This window comes from Trichophyton benhamiae, assembly GCF_000151125.1.
Source record: "Trichophyton benhamiae CBS 112371 chromosome Unknown Abenha-G-c-322p01.r1, whole genome shotgun sequence".
NCBI lineage: Eukaryota > Fungi > Ascomycota > Eurotiomycetes > Onygenales > Arthrodermataceae > Trichophyton > Trichophyton benhamiae.
Window position 1 is genome coordinate 535,934 of NW_003315110.1, and position 21,046 is coordinate 556,979.

The 21,046-nt window shown below is 50.4% G+C and overlaps 7 protein-coding genes across 7 annotated transcripts; 4 read left to right on the forward strand and 3 right to left on the reverse strand.

The window, feature by feature from the left end:
• Positions 1-396: 396 nt before the first annotated feature.
• Positions 397-2,497, forward strand: ARB_06013 (F-box domain protein; the record flags this gene model as incomplete). Its single annotated transcript, XM_003015656.1, has 2 exons — positions 397-1,285; positions 1,368-2,497. 2 exons carry the CDS (start codon positions 397-399, stop codon positions 2,495-2,497), a joined length of 2,019 nt encoding a protein of 672 aa, XP_003015702.1.
• A 206-nt stretch (positions 2,498-2,703) lies between these two features.
• On the reverse strand, positions 2,704-3,264 carry ARB_06014 (uncharacterized protein; the record flags this gene model as incomplete). Its single annotated transcript, XM_003015657.1, has 1 exon — positions 2,704-3,264. One exon carries the CDS (start codon positions 3,262-3,264, stop codon positions 2,704-2,706), a length of 561 nt encoding a protein of 186 aa, XP_003015703.1.
• Positions 3,265-4,363: 1,099 nt separating this feature from the next.
• ARB_06015 (uncharacterized protein) lies at positions 4,364-6,333 on the forward strand (the record flags this gene model as incomplete). Its single annotated transcript, XM_003015658.1, has 3 exons — positions 4,364-4,567; positions 4,652-5,212; positions 5,275-6,333. 3 exons carry the CDS (start codon positions 4,364-4,366, stop codon positions 6,331-6,333), a joined length of 1,824 nt encoding a protein of 607 aa, XP_003015704.1.
• A 1,220-nt stretch (positions 6,334-7,553) lies between these two features.
• Positions 7,554-9,320, reverse strand: ARB_06016 (uncharacterized protein; the record flags this gene model as incomplete). Its single annotated transcript, XM_003015659.1, has 1 exon — positions 7,554-9,320. The coding sequence occupies one exon, from the start codon at positions 9,318-9,320 to the stop codon at positions 7,554-7,556; it is 1,767 nt and encodes a 588-aa protein (XP_003015705.1).
• A 1,892-nt stretch (positions 9,321-11,212) lies between these two features.
• On the reverse strand, positions 11,213-12,533 carry ARB_06017 (uncharacterized protein; the record flags this gene model as incomplete). Its single annotated transcript, XM_003015660.1, has 2 exons — positions 11,213-12,225; positions 12,299-12,533. The coding sequence occupies 2 exons, from the start codon at positions 12,531-12,533 to the stop codon at positions 11,213-11,215; spliced, it is 1,248 nt and encodes a 415-aa protein (XP_003015706.1).
• A 784-nt stretch (positions 12,534-13,317) lies between these two features.
• ARB_06018 (uncharacterized protein) lies at positions 13,318-16,802 on the forward strand (the record flags this gene model as incomplete). The annotated part of the gene is made up of 5 exons (XM_003015661.1): positions 13,318-13,477; positions 13,546-15,320; positions 15,458-16,267; positions 16,335-16,498; positions 16,565-16,802. 5 exons carry the CDS (start codon positions 13,318-13,320, stop codon positions 16,800-16,802), a joined length of 3,147 nt encoding a protein of 1,048 aa, XP_003015707.1.
• Positions 16,803-18,401: 1,599 nt separating this feature from the next.
• Positions 18,402-20,507, forward strand: ARB_06019 (carboxypeptidase S1, putative; the record flags this gene model as incomplete). Its single annotated transcript, XM_003015662.1, has 3 exons — positions 18,402-18,542; positions 18,599-18,884; positions 18,964-20,507. The coding sequence occupies 3 exons, from the start codon at positions 18,402-18,404 to the stop codon at positions 20,505-20,507; spliced, it is 1,971 nt and encodes a 656-aa protein (XP_003015708.1).
• Positions 20,508-21,046: the final 539 nt, after the last annotated feature.

Sequence of the window (21,046 nt, forward strand, 5' to 3'; positions counted from 1 at the left end):
CGTATTTCAGAAATTGGAGGTTACATAAACTGGCGTTGGAGTTGTAGACCGGCGTGCTTTGTGTTCTCACTTGCGTTCTATATATATTCTTATACGCTTTTCGTACAAAAATACATCCTTAGCCGTGAGTTTTTTGCTAGACCATAAAAAAGCCGATGCTGTTGCTGCCTAACAGAGCCTCAACCTTAAAAAGAAACAACGCCAAGCATCGAGTTAAATATTCTCAGCCCGCAGCGACTATAAATACAACAACAACAACCAAAAAACACTCCCAACAGCTCCAGATGCTGACTTCGTTCACCATCGTCGCTATTAACATATCCTTGCTATTATCTTATTGACCCATACCGCGTCTCGCTGTAGCCTGGAGCTCTGTAACTAACTCTGCTAGCGACGATGGCAAAGATCAATAGCCTGCTGGACCTGCCGGTGGAACTCCTCCAGCTAGTGCTCAAGTGCTGCTCGACGCCCAGCTTTCTCCAGCTTATCCGTACTTGCTCGACGCTGCTTGCAATTGCTAAGACATGCCGCGAGGTCCTACGCCATCAACTGTTCAAGCTGCCTGGCCCGTTGGAAACCGAGGATGGCATCCCCTTGGAAGGGCTGTCGACTGCACAGCTATACCAGGAGCTCATGTCAAGGGCAGCTACTCATTTATACGGGGCCAATTTCCACTCTGATACCACACTATACACGATGGAAGAGGGTGTGATAGATACCAAGGCTTCTTCCTTCTTTCCAACCCCCCACGAGGAGCCGCAATACTTCGCTCATCCATCACTCGCTTTGGTTCCAAGGGGCAGTGCATCCGTATACCTGTATTTGATGGGTCACCCAAGCCTACGACCGGAGGAAACAATGTTATCCGCAGGCAAGCTAGAGTCCCCCAGTGATGTCCCGGGTGAGATTGAGATACTACGCGTCGTCAACAGCCGTTCGTACCCAAACGTCATATCAGTGCTCCAGCGCTACAAACCTCCGGCGAACCCAGCAGACTCGCCCTCCATGCACCCATTTGTTGAGGACACAATGATGCCGTATTACTCTGCTCGCATCCGATTGGTTCACTATTCCATCGACTCCCCCAAAGGCGGATGGAGGCCGACGGTGTTTACTGTGTTCCCCACTGAGCTGGAAGAAATATACACCCCTCTCGCAATTGATGTCGTAGACCAGGAGTGTGTTGTGGTATCATGGCAGCACAAGGAGTCACCACGGGTCACCAAAGTTTGTCTGCACAAATATGATGAGTCTGACGTTGTGGTTCGAAAGGACGGCTGTTCATGTAGGTTTGGTTCCTCAGATTAGTGCCACTTTCTACCTCTAGATGTCCTTGATAGGCTGACGGGATTGATTATTCACTGTAGATGTGGAATACAACACGACTACCTTAGTGGATGGCGATGAAATAGCACGCCGACGGCACTTCTCGGATTCAACCATGCATCTACCTGATCCGATTGTGCAAGTTCGCTTTAATGACCGCCACCAGCAGGTTATATACTGGCATTCGTCGTCCATCATATACGACCAATTCCAACGCATTCTTAGCTCTGCAGATACTTCTGGCTCTGGCTCTGCACATCGGGGCCGTCTCCTCGACAACATCTGCTATGCTAGAAGACCCGAATACGATGGAACGTCGCCACCTATATCTTCACGTTTTCAGGTAGGGATCCCCTTTTATGGGTACCACATAAGGAACTTCGCAAACGGAGTTTGTGACTGGTACTATGCATCAGTCGGTTTTACACGCCTGCCTCCGAATGGCCGGGTAGGCGCGTATATCCTCCGGTCAACAGCGCAGTGCAGATCGGACCGATGTACCCATATCCTTAACCTTGACCGTGGTAGGCGCATTGAACGCTGGGTAACAGTTGCCAAGCTCTGGGGATTCAAACCCAACGAATCCAACTTGACGGGGCTTATAGCTTCCTCGCCCAGGGGTACACGGCTTGCGATTGTAAACTGGAAGACCTTGTACGTCTGGCCACTCGAACCATACCATGTGCTAATGCGAAACAGGGAGGGATACTATCCCCCTTCCATGTATTATCCTGGAGACCCCGGCGCGTGTGCAAGAGCAAGTACTGTTCCTCGATCTAGTGGAGAGGAGGACTACGAAAAGACAGAAGACGGGTGGAAGGATATCGTTGAACTGAAGCCCATAATACTTAACTTGGACGCTGTTTGTTTTGGACTAAAGTTTACCAACGGCGAGAACGAACTCACCCTGCTGACTGACAAGGGTCTGATGGTTTGGCAACTTGGTTCGAATAGATCTGCGCTGAGGCTCAAGGGAGTGATAAAAGCGGAGGAAGATGTTGTGGCAGATGAACTAAGCAAGAGACCTTTGTCCTACGGCAATGCTGTTGGCGATGAGAGTGAGGCGGAGGATGAGGACGAGGATGAAGATGAAGACATGCATGATGATGATATGGAAGCCGAAGACGAGGATGAAGATGATGACGGGGAAGAGATGGATTTGGATGCGTAGACCAGGTAATATCATCTTGTGTATACCCTCATACTATATGCTTCAATGACAACGCCGATTTTCCGTATTATACACTGCGTAGAATCAAGACCCGCCGCCTCCCACAGCTAGCAGAAAGACAATCGGCAGAAGCCACCAGTACCTGCTGAACAGTTAGCAATCAACCACCTTTTTTATGGTATGTATAAGGGCCAAGGAGAGCAATCTCACTTCTGGAGCAGCGAGTTCATCAAGGGAACCTCCACCTGCTCGTCATCTGCGTCGTCTGCCCTTCTGGCAATGGGCTTGTTCAACTGCGGGACAGCAGCAGGTTGGGAGCGGATAAGCTGCACCTTTATCTGCAACGGCTTCCCGGCCTGGTTCAGATGGCTGCCCGCGCCGCCCGTGGATGCCAACGGTGACGAAGCCGAGACTCCAACATGATATACACGGTCCTCGGGATCAAGGTAGAGGTACAAAGTGGGCGGCGGATAGTTGCTCGAGGGAGACGGCTGGAGGAGGGCGCGGGAGGCCAGGACGCCGGCCCAGCTGCTCGACTGGGGCGATGTGCCGATGCGGACTAGATCGTCGGCTGCGTCAGGGCCAGAGGGCTCGGGAGAAGAGTAGGATATGACCTTGGACCGCAGCGTAGCCGGGTCGTAGCTTATCTGCGCCAGCTCGACTGGTTTCGAGGATGCCGTGACCGGTTGGTAGAAGAGCTGTGCCTGCAGCATGGCCGCAGCAGAGGCCACGCTGGTCGCGGCGACCAGGACAGACAGCAGCCTCATTGTCTCTCCTCTTGATTCCTCCGCTTCCTTCCTTTGTCTCTCTTTGTCTTCTTCTTGCGTCTTCTTCGTCTTCTACCTCGCTTTTTCCGTCTTTTGTTGACGTTGAAGTTGACGAACTTTGGTGATATCACGTGATCCTACAGCTACGCACCTTTTTTCAACGTCAGCAAAAACGACGACAACGACAACGACGACGACGACGACGACGAAGAAGAAGAAGAACAAGAAGAAGCAAAGGACGGAGGACGAAGATCGAGCTGAAACTTGCTGACGGGAGGAAGATCGACAGCGCTGGGAGTACCAATGGCACAGGAACAAGTCGACCGTTGCCTCGCTGTCGCCCTCTTCCCCTCTTATCTGTGGACCGGCGATGGAGTCGACGGAGAGATGGCAGGCCAACAACAAAGCAAAAAGACGAACGACCGGCCGATGCACGATGAGCAGACGATGGACAGGAAGGACAATGCGTACGCAGTGGAGAACGAGGGCGCGGGATGGCGAGGATCACTACCGGCCAGATCCTGGCGTTTGCTGTGGGCTGGTGGGTTCAGTTAAGCGTTGAGCCGGTTTTACTGGTAGTCGTAGTAGTGGGGGGTCTGTCTACCAGGCAGCTCTACCGCAGCTCACCACGACGGAGCAACACCTGGACGGGCCGTGCGGATGACAGTTATATAAAAGACATCAGGCCCGAGATATCAGTTAGGGAGACTAAAAGGAGGTGAAAAAAGAGAGGCTGGAATAGCCAATATTTGAGAAGATAGGCAAGGCCCCATATTCACCCTCAAGCTTTCACGCAAAAACGGCTCAAATAATCCGGCTAACTAACAGCAGCTCCAGCTTAGTCGTGCTCGCCGGTTTCAAGGCTGCATTCTTTGTCTGTGAAACAGGAATTGCCTCTTTTTTCTGGCCTGTATAACGACCCAAATAGCGCCCGGGTATAGTCTTTTTGCGAAGCCGCCGGCCGGCCCGCCAGGAACACACACCCGCTTCCACGCACCTCGCTTGTAGGACAGACACCCAAGGCGAACGGCGTGGGGAGGAGTCTGTGCCAGAGAACCAGAGTTGCTGCGTATTTATACCTGCACCTACACCCTTCGCCATGAGCTCCTTTCAACCGTCCCAGCAGGTCTCGAGACAGGCCACCATGGATCCCAGGAACGAGATCAACCCGTTGATGGATCACTTCATCGGCGTCGATGTTGGCACCGGTAGTGCTAGAGCTTGCATCATCAACGATAAAGGCGATATCGTTGGGTTGGCATCCGAAAACATTGGTCTCTGGCAGCCCCAGCAAGGCTACTATGTAAGGAGTCTTTCTTGCCCCTCGTCGCCTTATGTTTTGCCCACCATACCTATACCTGGTATCCTTGAGACTGATGTCCACTAGGAGCAATCGACTGCCGATATCTGGAGATGCATCTGCATGTGTGTCCAGCGAGTCATCAGCCAGCACAACATCAACCCCCTCTCCATCAAAGGCATCGGGTTTGATGCGACCTGCTCACTAGCTGTCTTCGCTCACGATACCGGCGAACCCATCTCTGTCACCGGACCGAACTTCGATACCGAACGCAACGTTATCCTCTGGCTCGATCATCGCCCCGTGGAAGAAACCGAGAAGATCAATGCTACTGGCCACAACTTGCTCCGGTATGTCGGAGGCAAGATGTCCATCGAGATGGAGATTCCAAAGGCCCTCTGGCTCAAAAACAACATGCCAAAGGAGCTGTTTGATAGATGCAAGTTCTATGACCTAGCAGACGCACTCACTCATTTGGCCACTGGCAACGAAAAGAGAAGCTTCTGTAGTGTAGTCTGCAAACAGGGATATGTCCCTGTCGGCGTTGATGGAAGCATCAAGGGATGGCAACCTGACTTTTTAAATGCGATTGGCTTGGAGGATCTTGCTGCCGATAACTTCAAGAGGATGGGTGGCGTTAACGGAGAGGTATGACTGAACTCACCAAGCATATTCCTGCCGAAAATGAGTGGCTAACGCAGACGTAACAGAACGGAGAATATTTGAGTGCTGGTGAGCTGGTTGGTGGACTTTGTGAATCTGCTGCCGCTGAACTTGGCCTTCCTGCTGGCATTGCAGTCGGTAGCGGTGTAATCGATGCATACGCAGGGTGGATTGGGACTGTTGGTGCCAAAGTCGACTTGGACTCTGATCTGTTGAGCTCTGATGCTGCTAACAACGACAGAACCCAGGCTTTCACTCGTCTGGCTGCCGTGGCTGGTACCTCCACTTGCCATTTGGCCATGTCCCCTAACCCGGTCTTTGTTCCTGGTGTCTGGGGTCCCTACCGTGATACCATAATGCCGGGTTTCTGGATGGCAGAAGGCGGGCAGTCGGCCACTGGCGAGCTGCTTAAACACGTTATCGAAACCCACCCAGCGTTCAATGAAGCTCTCTCGGTTGCGGAGTCCTACAACTCTAACATCTACGATTATCTGAATGAACGTCTAAGAGAAATGGCAGCCGAATCCAAGGCTCCCTCCATATCCTACCTTGGCCGTCACTTCTTCATCTACGGTGACCTGTTTGGAAATAGATCCCCAATTGCCGATCCGCAAATGTCCGGTGCGGTCATTGGCCTGTCCAGCGATAAATCTGTCAATGGACTGTGCCTATACTATTATGGCACTTTGGAATCTATTGCACTGCAGACACGCCAGATCGTGGAGACAATGAACAAGGCTGGCCACAATATTACCTCGATATTTATGTCTGGTTCTCAATGCCAGAACGATATTCTAATGGGCCTCATAGCATCGGCCTGCTCGATGCCAGTTTTTGTCCCACGCTACGTCCACGCTGCCGTCTGCCATGGTGCCGCCATGCTCGGAGCCAAGGCCGCCAGCGCTGATAAGGATGGAAAGACTGAAGGCCTATGGGATATCATGGACCGAATGAGCAAGCCCGGTAAGGCGGTTTACCCAACCAAAGATGAGCACGAAAAGAAGCTGCTTGAGGTTAAGTACAAGGTTTTCCTGGAGCAATGCTATAAGCAACAAGAATACAGGTCAGATGTAGACAAGGCCGTTGTGGGATGGCATTCTTCTTAGAAGATGGAGAATTCTAATATGTCTAACCTACCATATTCACAGTAGACGGCATCATTTCCTTTACCTTTCTACTGCTTGAGTATTATTATAGGCAGCAGTATAATGAAAACGAGATTTACCCCAAGCCAATTGTATAAGCCGCCCTGTAGCCATCTCAAGTAAGATCGTTCCAGAGACGGGAACCCGTGAAAATGCACATTCTCTTTAATTGGAGTGGAATCCATAGAACGCGATAGAAATCCAAATGACGCTAGGATCTACCACAAGCCGGCCAGAACGCCATAAAATAAAACAACCATTCCCTTCATTCCGTTCCCCTAGAAGCCTTTTCGCCCGCATGCGCCGCAGACGGATGCGCACTTGTCATTGAAAATGCCCCAATGCAATGCGAAATATAATCTCAACCCAGCAACCAAATCGGGGAGATAAAGAGGACGTGGAAGAAGCAAGGAAACGGTTAAAAAAAAAAAAAAAAAAAAAAAAAAATAAGAGTGGAGAGAGAGAGGGCATGAAGCAAACAGATACAGGATACATCGAGCCTTAAAACTTGATGCGCAGATGGGGTATGTAAAAGACGTGGCCAACAAGATAGGAATTGGTCAAGAGTGGAGAGAAGCTAAAGTCCAAGATACGGGCTCTGTTCAGGAGGTTATGGTGAAGGCAGAATTAAAAATGGATAAGGCACTCGAGCTTGAATTGGTCAAACCTCATCGGGCTAACACCCTACGGGTTCGATGACATACGATAGTTAGTGAAGCTCGCGTATCATTCGTCGTGGAGTAGTAGTATTGCACCAATCGCACTATGAGAAGTATGTTAATACCATGTAGCTCTATATGCTTTTGACGGAGGTCATTATTATTGGCTTAAGTACCTTAGTAGGCGAGCAACCATCATTATGGTCGATACAGTATTCACCTCCGCAGGCAACGCACGAACGGAGTACCTGCATCATACAAGACAGGCACTGGTAAAGAAACAGCCCTATTAGTACTGGAATATCCATGAGAGGACATCAGTAGGAGAAGGCAGGCTTACAGTAGGTCCGCATTCCCAACAGTCCCTGCGCATGAATGGTCGATTCTGATGCTGGAGCCAAGGTTAGTCAGATTAGATCAGTTGACAGTTAAACGAAAAGGCTGAGCCAAGAAGGTCGAAGATTCTTGGGCGAAATAAAGGCTGGCCTCAGAAGATACACAACAGCTGTGGGCTTCCGTAGATCAGGCTAGTTTCAAATGATAAACAAGGAGGGAAAAAAAAAAAAAAGAAAACCGTAGATAAGATACCTTTACTGATAAACTTGAGTCGCCTGCTGTCTCCAGCCCAAGTTTTTGTATTTTTGGTGGCCACGGCTTGGTTGTATCAGGCAAACATGCAGCACACATCCATCGGTTGCACCTGTGGCATCGCCGGCCTCTTAGGCACTCTTCACACTGGGCGATTAGCACCGGGGTTTCATTAAGGCGGAGGGCGGGAGCCTTGGCGACGGCGGTCTTGTAAGAGTGCAAGGGCGGCGGTGTCAGCAGCGGAAAATGCTGCTCGGGGGACTGCTGCCATACCAGGGGCCCCTCGGGAGAGGTGCGGCACCCGTCGCAGCCTGCCGGTCCTAGCGAGACAGTCGCAATGGCAGGAGGCAAAAGGGGGCCAGAGGCAGCAGTGACAACCGAGAGAGTGTTATCGCCTTGAGGATGCTGAAATTGGCTGTTGATGACCTGGTGGTATTGTTCATAACTCTCATTATTGTTGTTCATGAGATACAGATTTGGATCGTGTCTGGCACCCCTACACAGGGGGGCGTCAAAGGATATTACCCCTTGGCAGAGCTGCAGTGTATGCGCCCATCCATTCTGCACCGAGGGCAGTTTCAGGACTTGGCCTGGCTCGCGGTACCACTCACTGCCCAGAGATAGGCAGCCTGGGCGGTTTGCGAGCACCCCTGATCGATCAACGGGCTCCTCCGCCTGCACGACAGCCGAGCCCAGATCAGAGCGATGTAAGGTCCGGTGATGACGCTGGCGGTGCCGGCGATGGTTTGACGAGTCTCGGTGGCCAAGCGTCGACGTGTTGCAGCCTGGAAGCCTCCTGTCGTCTGATGAGCTGGCGCTGCTGGCAGGAGTCGCAGGAGTTGCGGGAGTCACAGCAGCTATGGGCTTGGGAGAGAAATAGTATATTCCCTTTACGCTTGGCGACCCCTTGGCGCGGTCGGGCCGTACCGCGTATTCAATGACCTGCCTGAGCTTGTGCTCGTCGAGATGGAGGCACCCCCGGATCGAGAGGAGGGAGACGCGGAAACGGTCGGTCAGGAGGATGTCTGAGACCAGCTCGGCCGTGACTGGGAGGCCGTCGAGAATCAGCGTCCTAACGTCTTGGAGGACTGACCGTCGGCTCAGGTCGTCGAATATGGTCCGCAGGGGTGCTGAGTAGAGCTGTTCGTCCGCCGCGGGCTGATCTGTCATACGAGCAGCACTTATGTTGCCGTGGATGGCAGGCACCCACGAGAGCTGGGCGCCCTTGCAATTGGTGAGATCCAGATACCGGAACACATACGGAGTGTCCATGATAACGGCCCGCAATGCTGTGCAGGTCGAGGCCAGGGAGAAGAGCGATGCCACAGACAGATATGGGGCTAGATGGTCGAGGATAAGCGAGTTGGAGATGATATCCCAAAATGACACCGGCCGTTTTCCGAACTGCCCTGCTCTTCTCCGGAGCTCTGTCTGTGATTGCGGTAGGCTCAGGCTGCTGGAAGCCGCAACACGCTCAAGGAGATGAGTCTTATAAGCTGCCATAGCCTCTCCGGTAACATCGTTTTGGAGAGTGACATAGCATGGCTCCGGCTGGGACTGAAGCTCCTGCAACGCTGCCCTGGCTCTAGCTAGCTCTGTCTCTAGTAGGTCAATGGTGGACTGCAGCATGGCCGGCATGGCTCTCACACTGAGCGGATCAACGGCAGTCAACAAGGATGCCCATATTTCGGCTGAGGCCATGTCCTGTAATCCGAGATGCCCCCCAAGTTCTCGCTGAAATAACGGGGTTGAATCCTGTCAAATTTGGGGGTATCTTGAGGTTTGGTAAGGCGTCCCTATTGAAAGAGGGATATCAACTGGGAACGATGGGGCTGGCCTAGCCTCTGTTATGAAAGAGAGACAAACAACAATATGGAAATTTAAGGCAAAGTAATAGTGATATGCGTAAAGACGCCTTCCTTGGAGTATGAAGGGTTTCGAGAAGAAGACAAGTTGGATAGCTGGGGGATGAAAAAAAGGATATAAAAAAGAAGCCAAGCACTGTCCCAAGAAGCAATTATTGCAGTTGGTTGATAAAGGACTGAAAGGGAAAAAAGAAAAAGAAATTACATATTAAAATTAATAATAAGATCCTGATAACATGAAGATTGATCAAAGGGGTGGCTGGCGAGGGAGCCTTCCTATTAGTTCAATAGTGCTTAGCGAAAGGCTTGAGAGCAAGACAGCGAATGATACACCCCGAGACGGTACGGGAGAGCAGGGTCGGGTAGGCGGATACCGAGTGGAGTGCCCCGTATCGTTAGCTTCCTAGTTGGCTACTGCTCGGTATGGACTTTATGTATCAAATTATGCCCTGGCCCCCGAAGGAGACAAGGCCGAAGAAACCTGGGGTAAGTAAGTTAGCAAGCCCTCATAGAAGAGTTGGCCATGTGGAAAGGGAGGAGACAATATAGATTCCTCCAACCCTCCGAACCGACGACTACGTCCACCTAGAATAGCAAGGAAGGTCAAACGCATGCACGGTCAACTCTGGACTTTGTGCGTCGAGCCTGGCTTATGTCGTCTCGGTGCTGGGATGCCGGATGATTTCTCGCTTTGCTTCTGCCATCAAACCGACTCGTATAGATGCCATCTAATTGCCATAGTATGTGTGCTTTATGCAAGTGGTCGATGGCAACGGCTATGTCCCATGGTCGAGAGATAAGCAAGGTCAGCTGGCCATAGAGGAGCCGTCCATCCTGCTCGATGTCCCATCATATTGGCCTGCTTGTGTCCATCAACAGCTTTCTTTTTGCGGGGAGATGTCCTTTTCACTATGTGGTCGTGATTCCCACCAGTTGGGACATATTTTAACCCTGCTTGACCAACGGAGTATTCTAAGGGGGACTTTCAGGCTGCTGCTGTTGACGGACTCGAGCGCCTGCCGATCAATGCCTGTGTGAAAAGCCATTTGGCAGCGTGAGTTGCAGCAAGTGAGGAGACGTAGACGAAGCAGTAATATTTGGTTTCGTCATAGAGCATCGAGTTTACGAGGGGCAAGGCCATGGAGTTGCATGCCATACTCGTTGAAGTGGCTCGTTCTGCGTGTAGAAAAGCAAACACAAGCTTTTAGGACCTTCGGCCCCGACTGCGAGTCGGCATAAGAGTCGGCGAGTTTTTTTGTTATTTGTTTTAGACAGGCAGAAATCGAAGTAACCCCGTATGATAGGGATGTTGGGCTGTGCAGACAGCTGGCACACGCTCTACTGCTGAATCAGTATCGCTAGACAGTATAAGGTGGTTGTTGAGGTGTGTAAGAAGGAAGATTGCAGTCACGCCCCTGTATGGCTAGATGAGGTCATGTCATACAGCTTCGTTGGTGTAGGAACAGTTGTTGCACAAGCAGGGATGCCCCGGAACTCAAGAGAGAGAGACGCTGCCAGGCTTCTTGGGTTTGCATATGATCGCTATGTAGTGTACAGAATAGATAATGAAGATGGAGGTGTTGATGGCAAAGGCCCCGGCAGCATGCCGTACATTGATAACCTGTGTATCTGTGGTGTGGTGCAGTAGACGTAACCACGATGATCCATAAAAAGAAACCCCTCCGTCTGTTGCCAATTGATATGGTCCGCTCAGGTTTGTAGCGCTTTTTATTTCCACAGCTTGCCGAGACTGACCTCCTTGTCATCGTGTTTATTGAGAACCTTGGCTGTTGCAAGATCAAAGTCCTCCTGCGTAACATGTACTCTTCGTTCTCGCAAGGCGTACATGCCCGCTTCGGTACATACTCCCTTGAGTTCAGCACCAGAGCAGCCGTTCATTTTCTCTGCAATCTTTGTCAGGTTAATGCCACGCGTTAGGTTCATCGAGCGCGAGTGGATGCGGAGAATGTCAGCTCTGGCTTCGACACTATAGTGGACAAATAAAAGCATCAAGTTAGCCTTCAAATTGGGGTGTGGGAGGGCGGAGTCTACAATAAGTACGTACGAGGGTGGAGGGAATTCAATCTTCCTGTCTATCCTGCCGGGCCGGAGAAGTGCTGGGTCGAGTATGTCCAGCCGGTTGGTAGCCATAATGATCTTTATATTCTTCGTTGGTTCGAATCCGTCAAGCTGATTGAGAAGTTCCAGCATGGTGCGTTGTACCTCCGAGTCTCCACCACTGCTTCCCTCTACTCGACTAGAGCCAATACTATCGATCTCGTCCATGAATATAATGCTGGGAGCGTGCTCTCGGGCCATGACGAAAAGCTCTCGAACCATCCTACTTCCCTCACCAATATATTTTTGTACGAGCTCGGAACCGCTGACTCGGATGAACTTGCAGTCTGTATGGTGTGCAACCGCTCGCGCAAGTAGCGTCTTGCCCGTCCCTGGAGGCCCATACAGAAGCACACCCTTGGGCTGTGCGATCCCGAGGGACTCAAATAGCTCAGGGTGCTTGAGGCCCAGCTCGATAACTTCTTTGATCTCCTTGATCTGCTGGTCCAGTCCACCGATCATATCATAGGTACTATCTGGCACCTTTTCGACCATCATCAAAGACACCAGAGGATCGACAGAGGACGGCAGCATCTTCTCTAACTTGTAAGTATCGGACAGGAGTGACACTCGTTTTCCGACGGTTAGCTTTGCTATGTCGACACCGTCCGCAATATCAACCACTAGACATGTTATCCAGTCAGTACTCAGCATACAGTACAAGGCTCCTATGCATTAAATCAAGAGTGGACTTGCCGTATTTCCCTTCAGGGTGGACCTTGACCAGGACCTTTTTGGTACCCATGACCTTGACCACTTCACCGACATAGGAGCCTGGCTGCTGCAAAAGACCCAGCTCTTCCCGCAACAACCTGACTCTAGAGTTGTAGTCATTCCTTTGCGCCTCTAACCGCCTAAGAACGGCCTGGCCCTGAATGATCTCGAGCTTCATGCTCTCTATCTTGTTCCGGTAATAGCTATCAAGCGCCATGGTGGCCGAACGGAGGTTTGGCTTTGAGATCCGAGATTCGACTTGATCAACGGCAGGCAGAAAAATAAATCAAATGAAATGGAAGTCAAAACAAGCAATACGAGGATCGCACGACGGGCTCCTGGAGGTATCCTCACGCTGATGTCGGCGTTGACGTTATCGTTGGTGCTGAGGACGAGGTTGACGTTTGCCGTCGATGTTTTTGTTTCGCTGGAGAAAGAAAGCTGAGAGAGCTCCCGCTGACTAAGATGGATTAGATAAGAATAGTGACTAAGATATGACTACTTCTACGGGATGACTAATATTACTAAGCAGTCATCTGCTTCGGTCACGTTTTTAGTTTTACCGAGCAGAAAAAGCAACGACGGCAAAACATCCGCAAGAGGTCGAAGTCAGCTGGAAGACGACGGCGAAGGAAGACGAAGATATTAAAGGCCCAAGACGAGCTGATCTGAAAGGAGGGCTTCCTGAGCTGAGCTGGCATCTGGCGGGCGCTTTCGGCTTCTTGTTCTATCTGCAGCTCTTGAGGGGAACTGGAGGCAGGGTGGTTTATTTGCCTGGTAACGCTCCTTGTTTCCGAAGCAACACAACATGAGGTGTCCTTTAGCAAGCTGATAATAACAATATAGGTCGGTTTACCCAGGAAAATACACCCGTCTCCTAAGCATCGACAGTCTACTATGAATAGCGTTGCACTCACGTGTGGGAGAACTGGTGCGATCCTTTCGTCGTGAAGCTGCCGATATACTGAAAAAACACGCCTGCTGTGGTACCACCTGCAGCTATGGCCTCACATGCCGCAGACGACCACCACGATGATACGGAGAACAGCCAGGAGCAGTCGTCTTCCATGGCCTCGAGTCCAAGACAGTTTGCTCCTATCACTAGGACAGAGAGCGAACGCGCTGAAGAGCTCGCGAGGAGTCGGCATGCGTATACTTATGGTCTGCCAGTCACCCACTTGAGAACGGTTCATGACATCTCAGTGCTAACGGGAAGATAGGCTCTATAGGCACATCTGGTAGCTCCCACGGGGAGTCTTCCGCTTATGACCCGTCGAGATCACCTCTGATCGAGGCTATGTCCTCCGAACGAACACCGAAGAAGCCTGCAATCTTACGGCGTGTCTCGTCGAAACCACACAGGGGCCAGGAGTTTTCTGTTGATGACGATGTGAGCGAGGTGGAAGACAAGACCTTGAGACAGCCGGCTCTCTCTGGTAGGTCCACGGCTCGACAGCACTCGTCCATTAGACGTCGAAACGTCATGCCGTCGACAGTGCTCACTCGAGTTGATTCCGAGGACGAACGTCAAGATGGTCCAACTGCGAGCGGAAGCCAGGCTAGCGAGAACGAAGAGAACAACGTTGATGATATTGGTGAAATGGCTGATGATGATGGTGTCGTTGATGACGATGATGCTAGCGACGCCGAAAGCTTTACTCTCAAAGACAGGCAACAAGCTATAAACGAAACTCACCCGTTTGGTATCAGAATCTGGAAGCCAGCCTTATACAAGAAACTTCGGTCTGTTGAGAAAACCGCTGAAGGAGATATTCATTCAGTACCTGGACAGCGTGTCAGCCCCTGGCTTTTTCTAGCTAACATTTTGTGGACGGTGGTCTTCGGCTGGTGGCTCGCTCTGGCGGCGTTGATCGGTGCCATTGCTTGTTTTGCCATCGGGTTCTCCCCAGACTCCTCAGCATATGGTAGGGTGTTTTGGGGCCTCTCTGGCTACCTGCTATACCCCTTTGGTGCCATGGTTCGTCTGAAACCCGACGAGAATTATGCCGAAGAAGACGAAGGCGAAGGGAGAAGCATCAGCGAGTACGAGCAATGGCAGAGCGGTGACATTGAACGGGGAGGCCTGTTTTTTGGTCCGATTGCGAATGCTCGCTCGCTGGTGGGACGACGGAGAAATAGTATGGACTCTGCCAGTGAGCGAGACAGCCTGCTTGGTAGGACTGGACGCCACCACTCTGATGATAGCGAAACAGCTAGGACCAAACGCCGCCTCTTTGGACGCGGCGAATGGACCACTGGCCGGGTCATGTTTTACATCTTCTTCTACCTTCTAGTCGGCCCGCTGCTACTCTCAGTCTCCCTCATATGCTGGATCCTCGTGTTCTGGATACCCATGGGCCGCGTTACGATCATCCTGTTTCATCATCTTCGTCGACATCCCCTTGCCCTATCTTTTCACTCAGATAGCACATACACCAGGCTACAGTCAGGCCCTTCATCCTCAATCCTCCTTTGTACCTACCGTGCAGCCGGCTTAAAATATTGGAAATACACTGTTGATGGAACCAACATCTTCCTTATTAACTTACTGGCTGTCGTCTTTTTCGTCATCTTTGATTTCCACGTCTTGCGAAAGATCTTTCCCACTGATAATTTTATCACACATCCTGGCCTGATATTTGTGCTCGCTCTGATTGCTGTGACGCCACTTGCCTATTTCATCGGGCAAGCCGTTGCCTCCATATCTGCCCAGTCTTCCATGGGTCTGGGTGCGGCCATCAATGCCTTCTTCTCTACCTTGGTAGAGGTATACCTTTACTGCATTGCATTATCCCAAGGTAAAGCCCAGCTCGTGGAAGGGAGCATTATTGGCAGTATATTCGCTGGTATCCTGTTTTTGCCTGGGATATCAATGTGTTTCGGAGCCATCATCCGCAAGACTCAGAGGTTTAACGTCAAGTCAGCCGGTGTGACGTCAACAATGCTCTTATTTGCCGTTATTGCGGCCTTTGGCCCGACTCTCTTTTATCAAATCTATGGCAGAGTAAGGCCCTCTTCGTCCGTTAATGGAATTGACTAGGCTAACTATTGGGGTTCTCCTAGCATGAACTGAACTGCCATTCTTGCAGTCACGTTAAACTTACAGGAGGCAGAGACTGCCGCCGTTGTTACTTCTCCCAGGTCCCGGCTGTCGATGACGATTTTTTCATGAAGGCTGTACAACCATACTCCTACTTTGCTGCTGTTCTACTCTTTCTGTCCTACATCATTGGTCTTTGGTTTACTCTTCGGACTCACGCTGCCATCATCTGGTCCACTGACGTTGAGGAGAAAAGGCCGCATTCTGATGCCCATAGATCCGTGTCTCACTCACATATTGATCATGCGCATGGCAGTACCAGCCTCAAGGGTTCCATACGAGACTCGCAGCTATACGCTCGAATTCTTGGACAATCTCTCAAGCATGTAGGTTTAACTCCAAGTTCTGAACAGTCGACTGCCGCAATTAGTCCCAATGAGGCTGCAACTGTGCACGTTGTACCCCCCAAGGACAAGAATAAGTACCAAGGTCCCTACAATATGAAGATTCCCTCCCTCACTGCAGAAGAAAACGATCAACTGGTCCGACAGGTCACCGAAGTGGCGGCAACTGCGGCCACAGTTGCTGCCCGAGATGCCGCCGGCCCAAGGCATGTATCAGGCACACCCGGGGTCAAGACCCCGGTAGGAACCACTGGGACTCCCGCAATAGGCCACTCTGAGGAGGCAGGGGTATTTACAGAACCTCACGCCGAGTCACATGGACACGATGCTCCAAATTGGGGCAAGACAAAAAGTTTTGTTATATTACTAGGCGCAACATTACTGTATGCAGTGATTGCCGAGATATTGGTGAATACAGTTGATGTAGTGCTACAAAGCTATGATATTGATGAGAAGTTCCTTGGAATTACCCTATTTTCTTTGGTTCCCAACACTACTGAGTTTTTGGTGCGTTTCCCCTGCTTCAAAAATGAAGGGGTGTGATTCATGGGAGTAAGAGTACTAACAGGAGTAGAACGCCATTTCTTTCGCAATGAACGGGAACATAGCGCTTTCCATGGAGATCGGCTCTGCGTACGCACTGCAGGTGTGCCTGCTGCAAATTCCGGCCTTGGTACTATTCAGTGCCGTGCATACCTCGATATTTAACCCTTCTGACCTTCTGGAGCATTCATTCAAGTGAGATAACAACCTACCAATGTGCTATATGTGAGCCCCTTTACTAACAGTCCTTGTCTGATCTAGCTTGATATTCCCGCAGTGGGACATGATCACCGTCATCCTGTGTGTGTTCCTCCTATCATATGTTTATGGTGAAGGGAAGAGCAACTATTTCAAAGGCTCGATTCTGCTTCTTACATATATCTTCGTCGTTATGGGCTTTTACCTGTCCAGTCTCAGCACGATGGGTGTCCAACAGTTTCAATCAACTTCTCTCGGCGTTGCTAGGAACGATGACGGCTCATTCCAAGTCAGTGGTTAGAGGATCGTGTCTGTTGCCTGAAGGAGTACATAGTCAGATGGGAGGGGAACTAGCTTGTTTCCAGTTATATATGTTGCATTCTGTGGTGGGAGATACAAAACTAATTGCATAGTCCAGTATATAATTCTCAAACTGATACTTTTTGGTCTGCTTGTCATTGGCGGTTGTTTCGACTTGTTTGACTCTTTGTGGATATTAGCTGGAAAGTTAACTGGACGCTTCAGTAGGCGTAGTAGAACGCATTCTGTCCTCCATCCAGTCTGCTGTTTGCTACAAGAATACATGCATGCCGTGCCTATACAGCGGCCTCAAAGTTTAACTTGACCTTAAGCCGCCAGAGCTTTTTTGATTAACCCTTCCAACCCAATAACTAACTAGTTCCATAGTTATAGATCTAGATTTAGTAGGTAGGTAGAAGCTGCTTAACTCATCATTAACTACCCTCCAATTACTCCGTAAATACATGAGTCTCCCTGTCTCTTCACCTATACCGTACACGCTCTCGTTTTACCTCTTTATTATTTCTTTAGCTTCTGACCCAACTCTCCTTGGATGCCATCACTATTCTATACACAGGCGCGGCAAGCTTCTCTCGGTTTAGCTGCACGGTTAGCCTGTTAAACTGGAGAAAATCACAGAGAGCAACAGATCTAGCTGTACACATTTATAAATCGTACAAACGATAGTGATGAAAAACTAAGAGAAAACGCTAGTTAAGCTACTTGATGTTTGTTCTAACTTAATAAGTAGTTACTTTTATCTTAATAATACTGTTAATAGTTTGCTAACAACTTTAACGTCGGCATTATCTTCACGAATCAGGAGTGTCAAGGGTTTATTACCATTGATATAAGCCTTGATATGTCGCCTCCAAGTGGATTGATCTGCCATGGCGGGTGCTTGATAGCGAGGCTATCCAGCCATGCGCCTTGTCGCTACGAATGACATCCAGGGTGCGCCCATGTCTAACTGCTAGGGTATGATGCAGATTAATTTTACCTTGGTCAAGTCGTGTCCTCAAAGGAGGCTTGTAGACATTATATTTCAGGTTTCAAGAATAGCCACCGTGTTAGGTCGGCTAACCATGGAGTCCAGGTCATAGAGTGTGGTTATATAAGGACAAAGCCGCCAATATATCAGAGCTTCATTTGCCTCGGGTCACGAGGAGAAGCGTGGTTTTGTCTTCCCCAGACTCGGGATCGGCGCCCTTTGCATGTTAACGAGTTTGGATTTGGTGCCTCTATCCCTTATCCCTGCACAGGTCCCCAGCCCCTCGTATCGCGGGGGGCGGAATGGCTAAACGACATCCATGTCAGGCATAACGAGCTAGTTTTCTTTGATGACAGACAGCCATAGCAATACGGCACCGCGGGTGCCAGTGCCGGGGCAACATTTAAATGCGGGGTTTCAGCGCTGTCTTGCAGGGGGAATTCTGCATTTAAATATGGAGGCATCTCTCTGCGTGGGCTGGCAGGGGAGGGAGAGAGAGAGAGACGGCTACAGAAGCAAACCCATAGTCAGACAGAAGTGTCTGTCTGATATATCTACCACTCCGGTCTCTGCTGCGATATCCGATAATATCTACTTGGAGCATCGACAATGGTGTCATTTTGCGGAGTGGCAGCCTGCTTGCTGACAGTTGCTGGCCATCTTGCGCAGGCTCAGTTCCCACCAAAACCGGAGGGTGTCACTGTCTTGGAGTCGAAGTTCGGCAGCGGTGCTCGCATCACTTATAAGGAGGTCCGTTAGCTGCATAGAAAGTCCATGTGAAGACATTGTAGCTAACAATCCACTAGCCCGGCCTCTGTGAGACAACAGAGGGCGTCAAGTCGTACGCCGGATATGTTCATCTGCCTCCAGGCACGCTCAGGGACTTCGGTGTCGAGCAGGACTACCCTATCAACACCTTTTTTTGGTTCTTTGAAGCAAGAAAGGACCCGGAAAATGCCCCTCTCGGCATTTGGATGAACGGTGGCCCGGGTAGCTCGTCGATGTTTGGAATGATGACTGAGAACGGGCCTTGCTTCGTCAATGCTGACTCCAATTCTACTCGCCTGAACCCTCATTCTTGGAACAATGAAGGTATGCCATCAGCTTCTGATGGAATACTAAATATTGCTAACATTGTATGTTCTGTGGCTAGTCAATATGCTGTATATAGACCAGCCAGTGCAGGTCGGTCTGTCCTACGACACTTTGGCCAACTTCACCAGGAATCTAGTCACGGATGAGATCACGAAACTGGAACCCGGAGAACCTATTCCGGAACAGAATGCTACTTTCCTAGTAGGTACATATGCAAGCCGCAATATGAACACCACTGCACACGGAACTAGGCATGCTGCCATGGCTCTCTGGCACTTCGCCCAGGTCTGGTTCCAAGAATTCCCAGGATATCACCCTAGGAACAACAAGATCAGCATTGCTACCGAATCCTACGGCGGCCGTTATGGCCCGGCCTTTACTGCCTTCTTTGAAGAGCAGAACCAGAAGATCAAGAACGGTACATGGAAGGGACACGAGGGAACTATGCACGTGCTGCATCTGGACACCCTCATGATCGTCAACGGATGCATCGACCGTCTTGTCCAATGGCCAGCATATCCACAAATGGCGTACAACAACACATATGGCATCGAGGCCGTCAACGCCAGCATTCATGCAGGAATGCTGGATGCCCTCTACCGCGACGGTGGCTGTCGAGACAAGATTAACCACTGCCGCTCCCTTTCTTCTGTCTCTGATCCTGAGAATCTCGGCATCAACTCAACTGTCAATGATGTCTGCAAGGATGCGGAGACCTTCTGCTCCAATGATGTTCGCGATCCCTACACCAAGCTCTCTGGCCGCAACTACTATGACATCGGACAGCTTGACCCCAGCCCGTTCCCAGCACCATTTTACATGGCCTGGTTAAATCAGCCGCATGTGCAGGCAGCACTGGGTGTGCCACTCAACTGGACGCAGTCGAACGATGTTGTGAGTACCGCATTCCGTGCAATTGGTGATTACCCTCGGCCAGGGTGGCTGGAGAACCTGGCTTTTTTGCTGGAGAATGGCATCAAGGTTTCGCTTGTTTACGGTGATCGGGACTACGCATGCAACTGGTTCGGTGGTGAGCTCTCAAGTCTGGGAATCAACTACACTGACACCCAGGAATTCCATAATGCCGGCTATGCAGGTATCCAGATCAATAGCAGCTACATCGGTGGACAGGTGAGACAGTACGGCAACCTCTCCTTCGCCCGCGTCTACGAGGCCGGCCATGAGGTGCCATCATACCAACCTGAGACCGCACTGCAGATATTCCACCGTGCCTTGTTCAACAAGGATATCGCTACTGGAACCAAGGACACGTCCTCGCGCATGGACAGAGGCAAGTTTTATGGCACCTCGGGCCCTGCGGACTCGTTTGGTTTCAAGAACGAACCTCCGCCGCAGCACGTCCACTTCTGTCATATCCTAGACACAAGCACCTGCACCAAGGAGCAGATCCAGTCAGTTGAGAACGGCACTGCTACCATACGCAGCTGGATCATTGTCGACTCCAACTCGACCTCTCTGTTCCCCGAGGTGGTTGGCTCAGGGGAACCCACGCCAACCCCTATGCCTGGAGGGGCTACTACACTATCTGCTCACGGATACTTGTATGACGTGACATTATGGGTTGTTCTTCTTGTATCTGCTATAGAGCTGGTAATGTAAATAACGAGTCGTCGGGCCCTAGACGTAAGGAGAATATGGCTGCAATCTACATATGAAGTGCGGATAAAGATAACTAAGGGTTGAAACTGCTGACAACAGGCGCCGAGTAACTAGCTGGTTAATTGAATTAGCCAGGGAAGATTGCTCATAGAAGTAACAAAAAGTCCGCTGTCAAGATAGAAAATAAACAGCCTTTCTTCTCTCTATCTATCTATCTCTATCTCTATTTATAGATGCTCTATTTTGGGAGAATGAGGGTCAGAAAGAAAGAGGCAGGCACTCCAGAGTCAAGGAAGGCGCAACTAACTAAGTACTTAGCTATTTTGAAAGAGAAGCGACGACCTTTAACAAGTTATATCTATTTAGTTATAGTTTAGCTTTCTTGTTAGTTAGGCAACCGCGACTCCTTGCGAGGAAGGTTCTGTAGGTGTATGTTATTGCGTTTCGAGCCGTCCACAAGAGAGAGCATCAAGTAGAAAAATTCTCAAGGATCCTTGGTTTGACAAGCTGGCTCTTGGCAATAGTTGATTAACTATAGA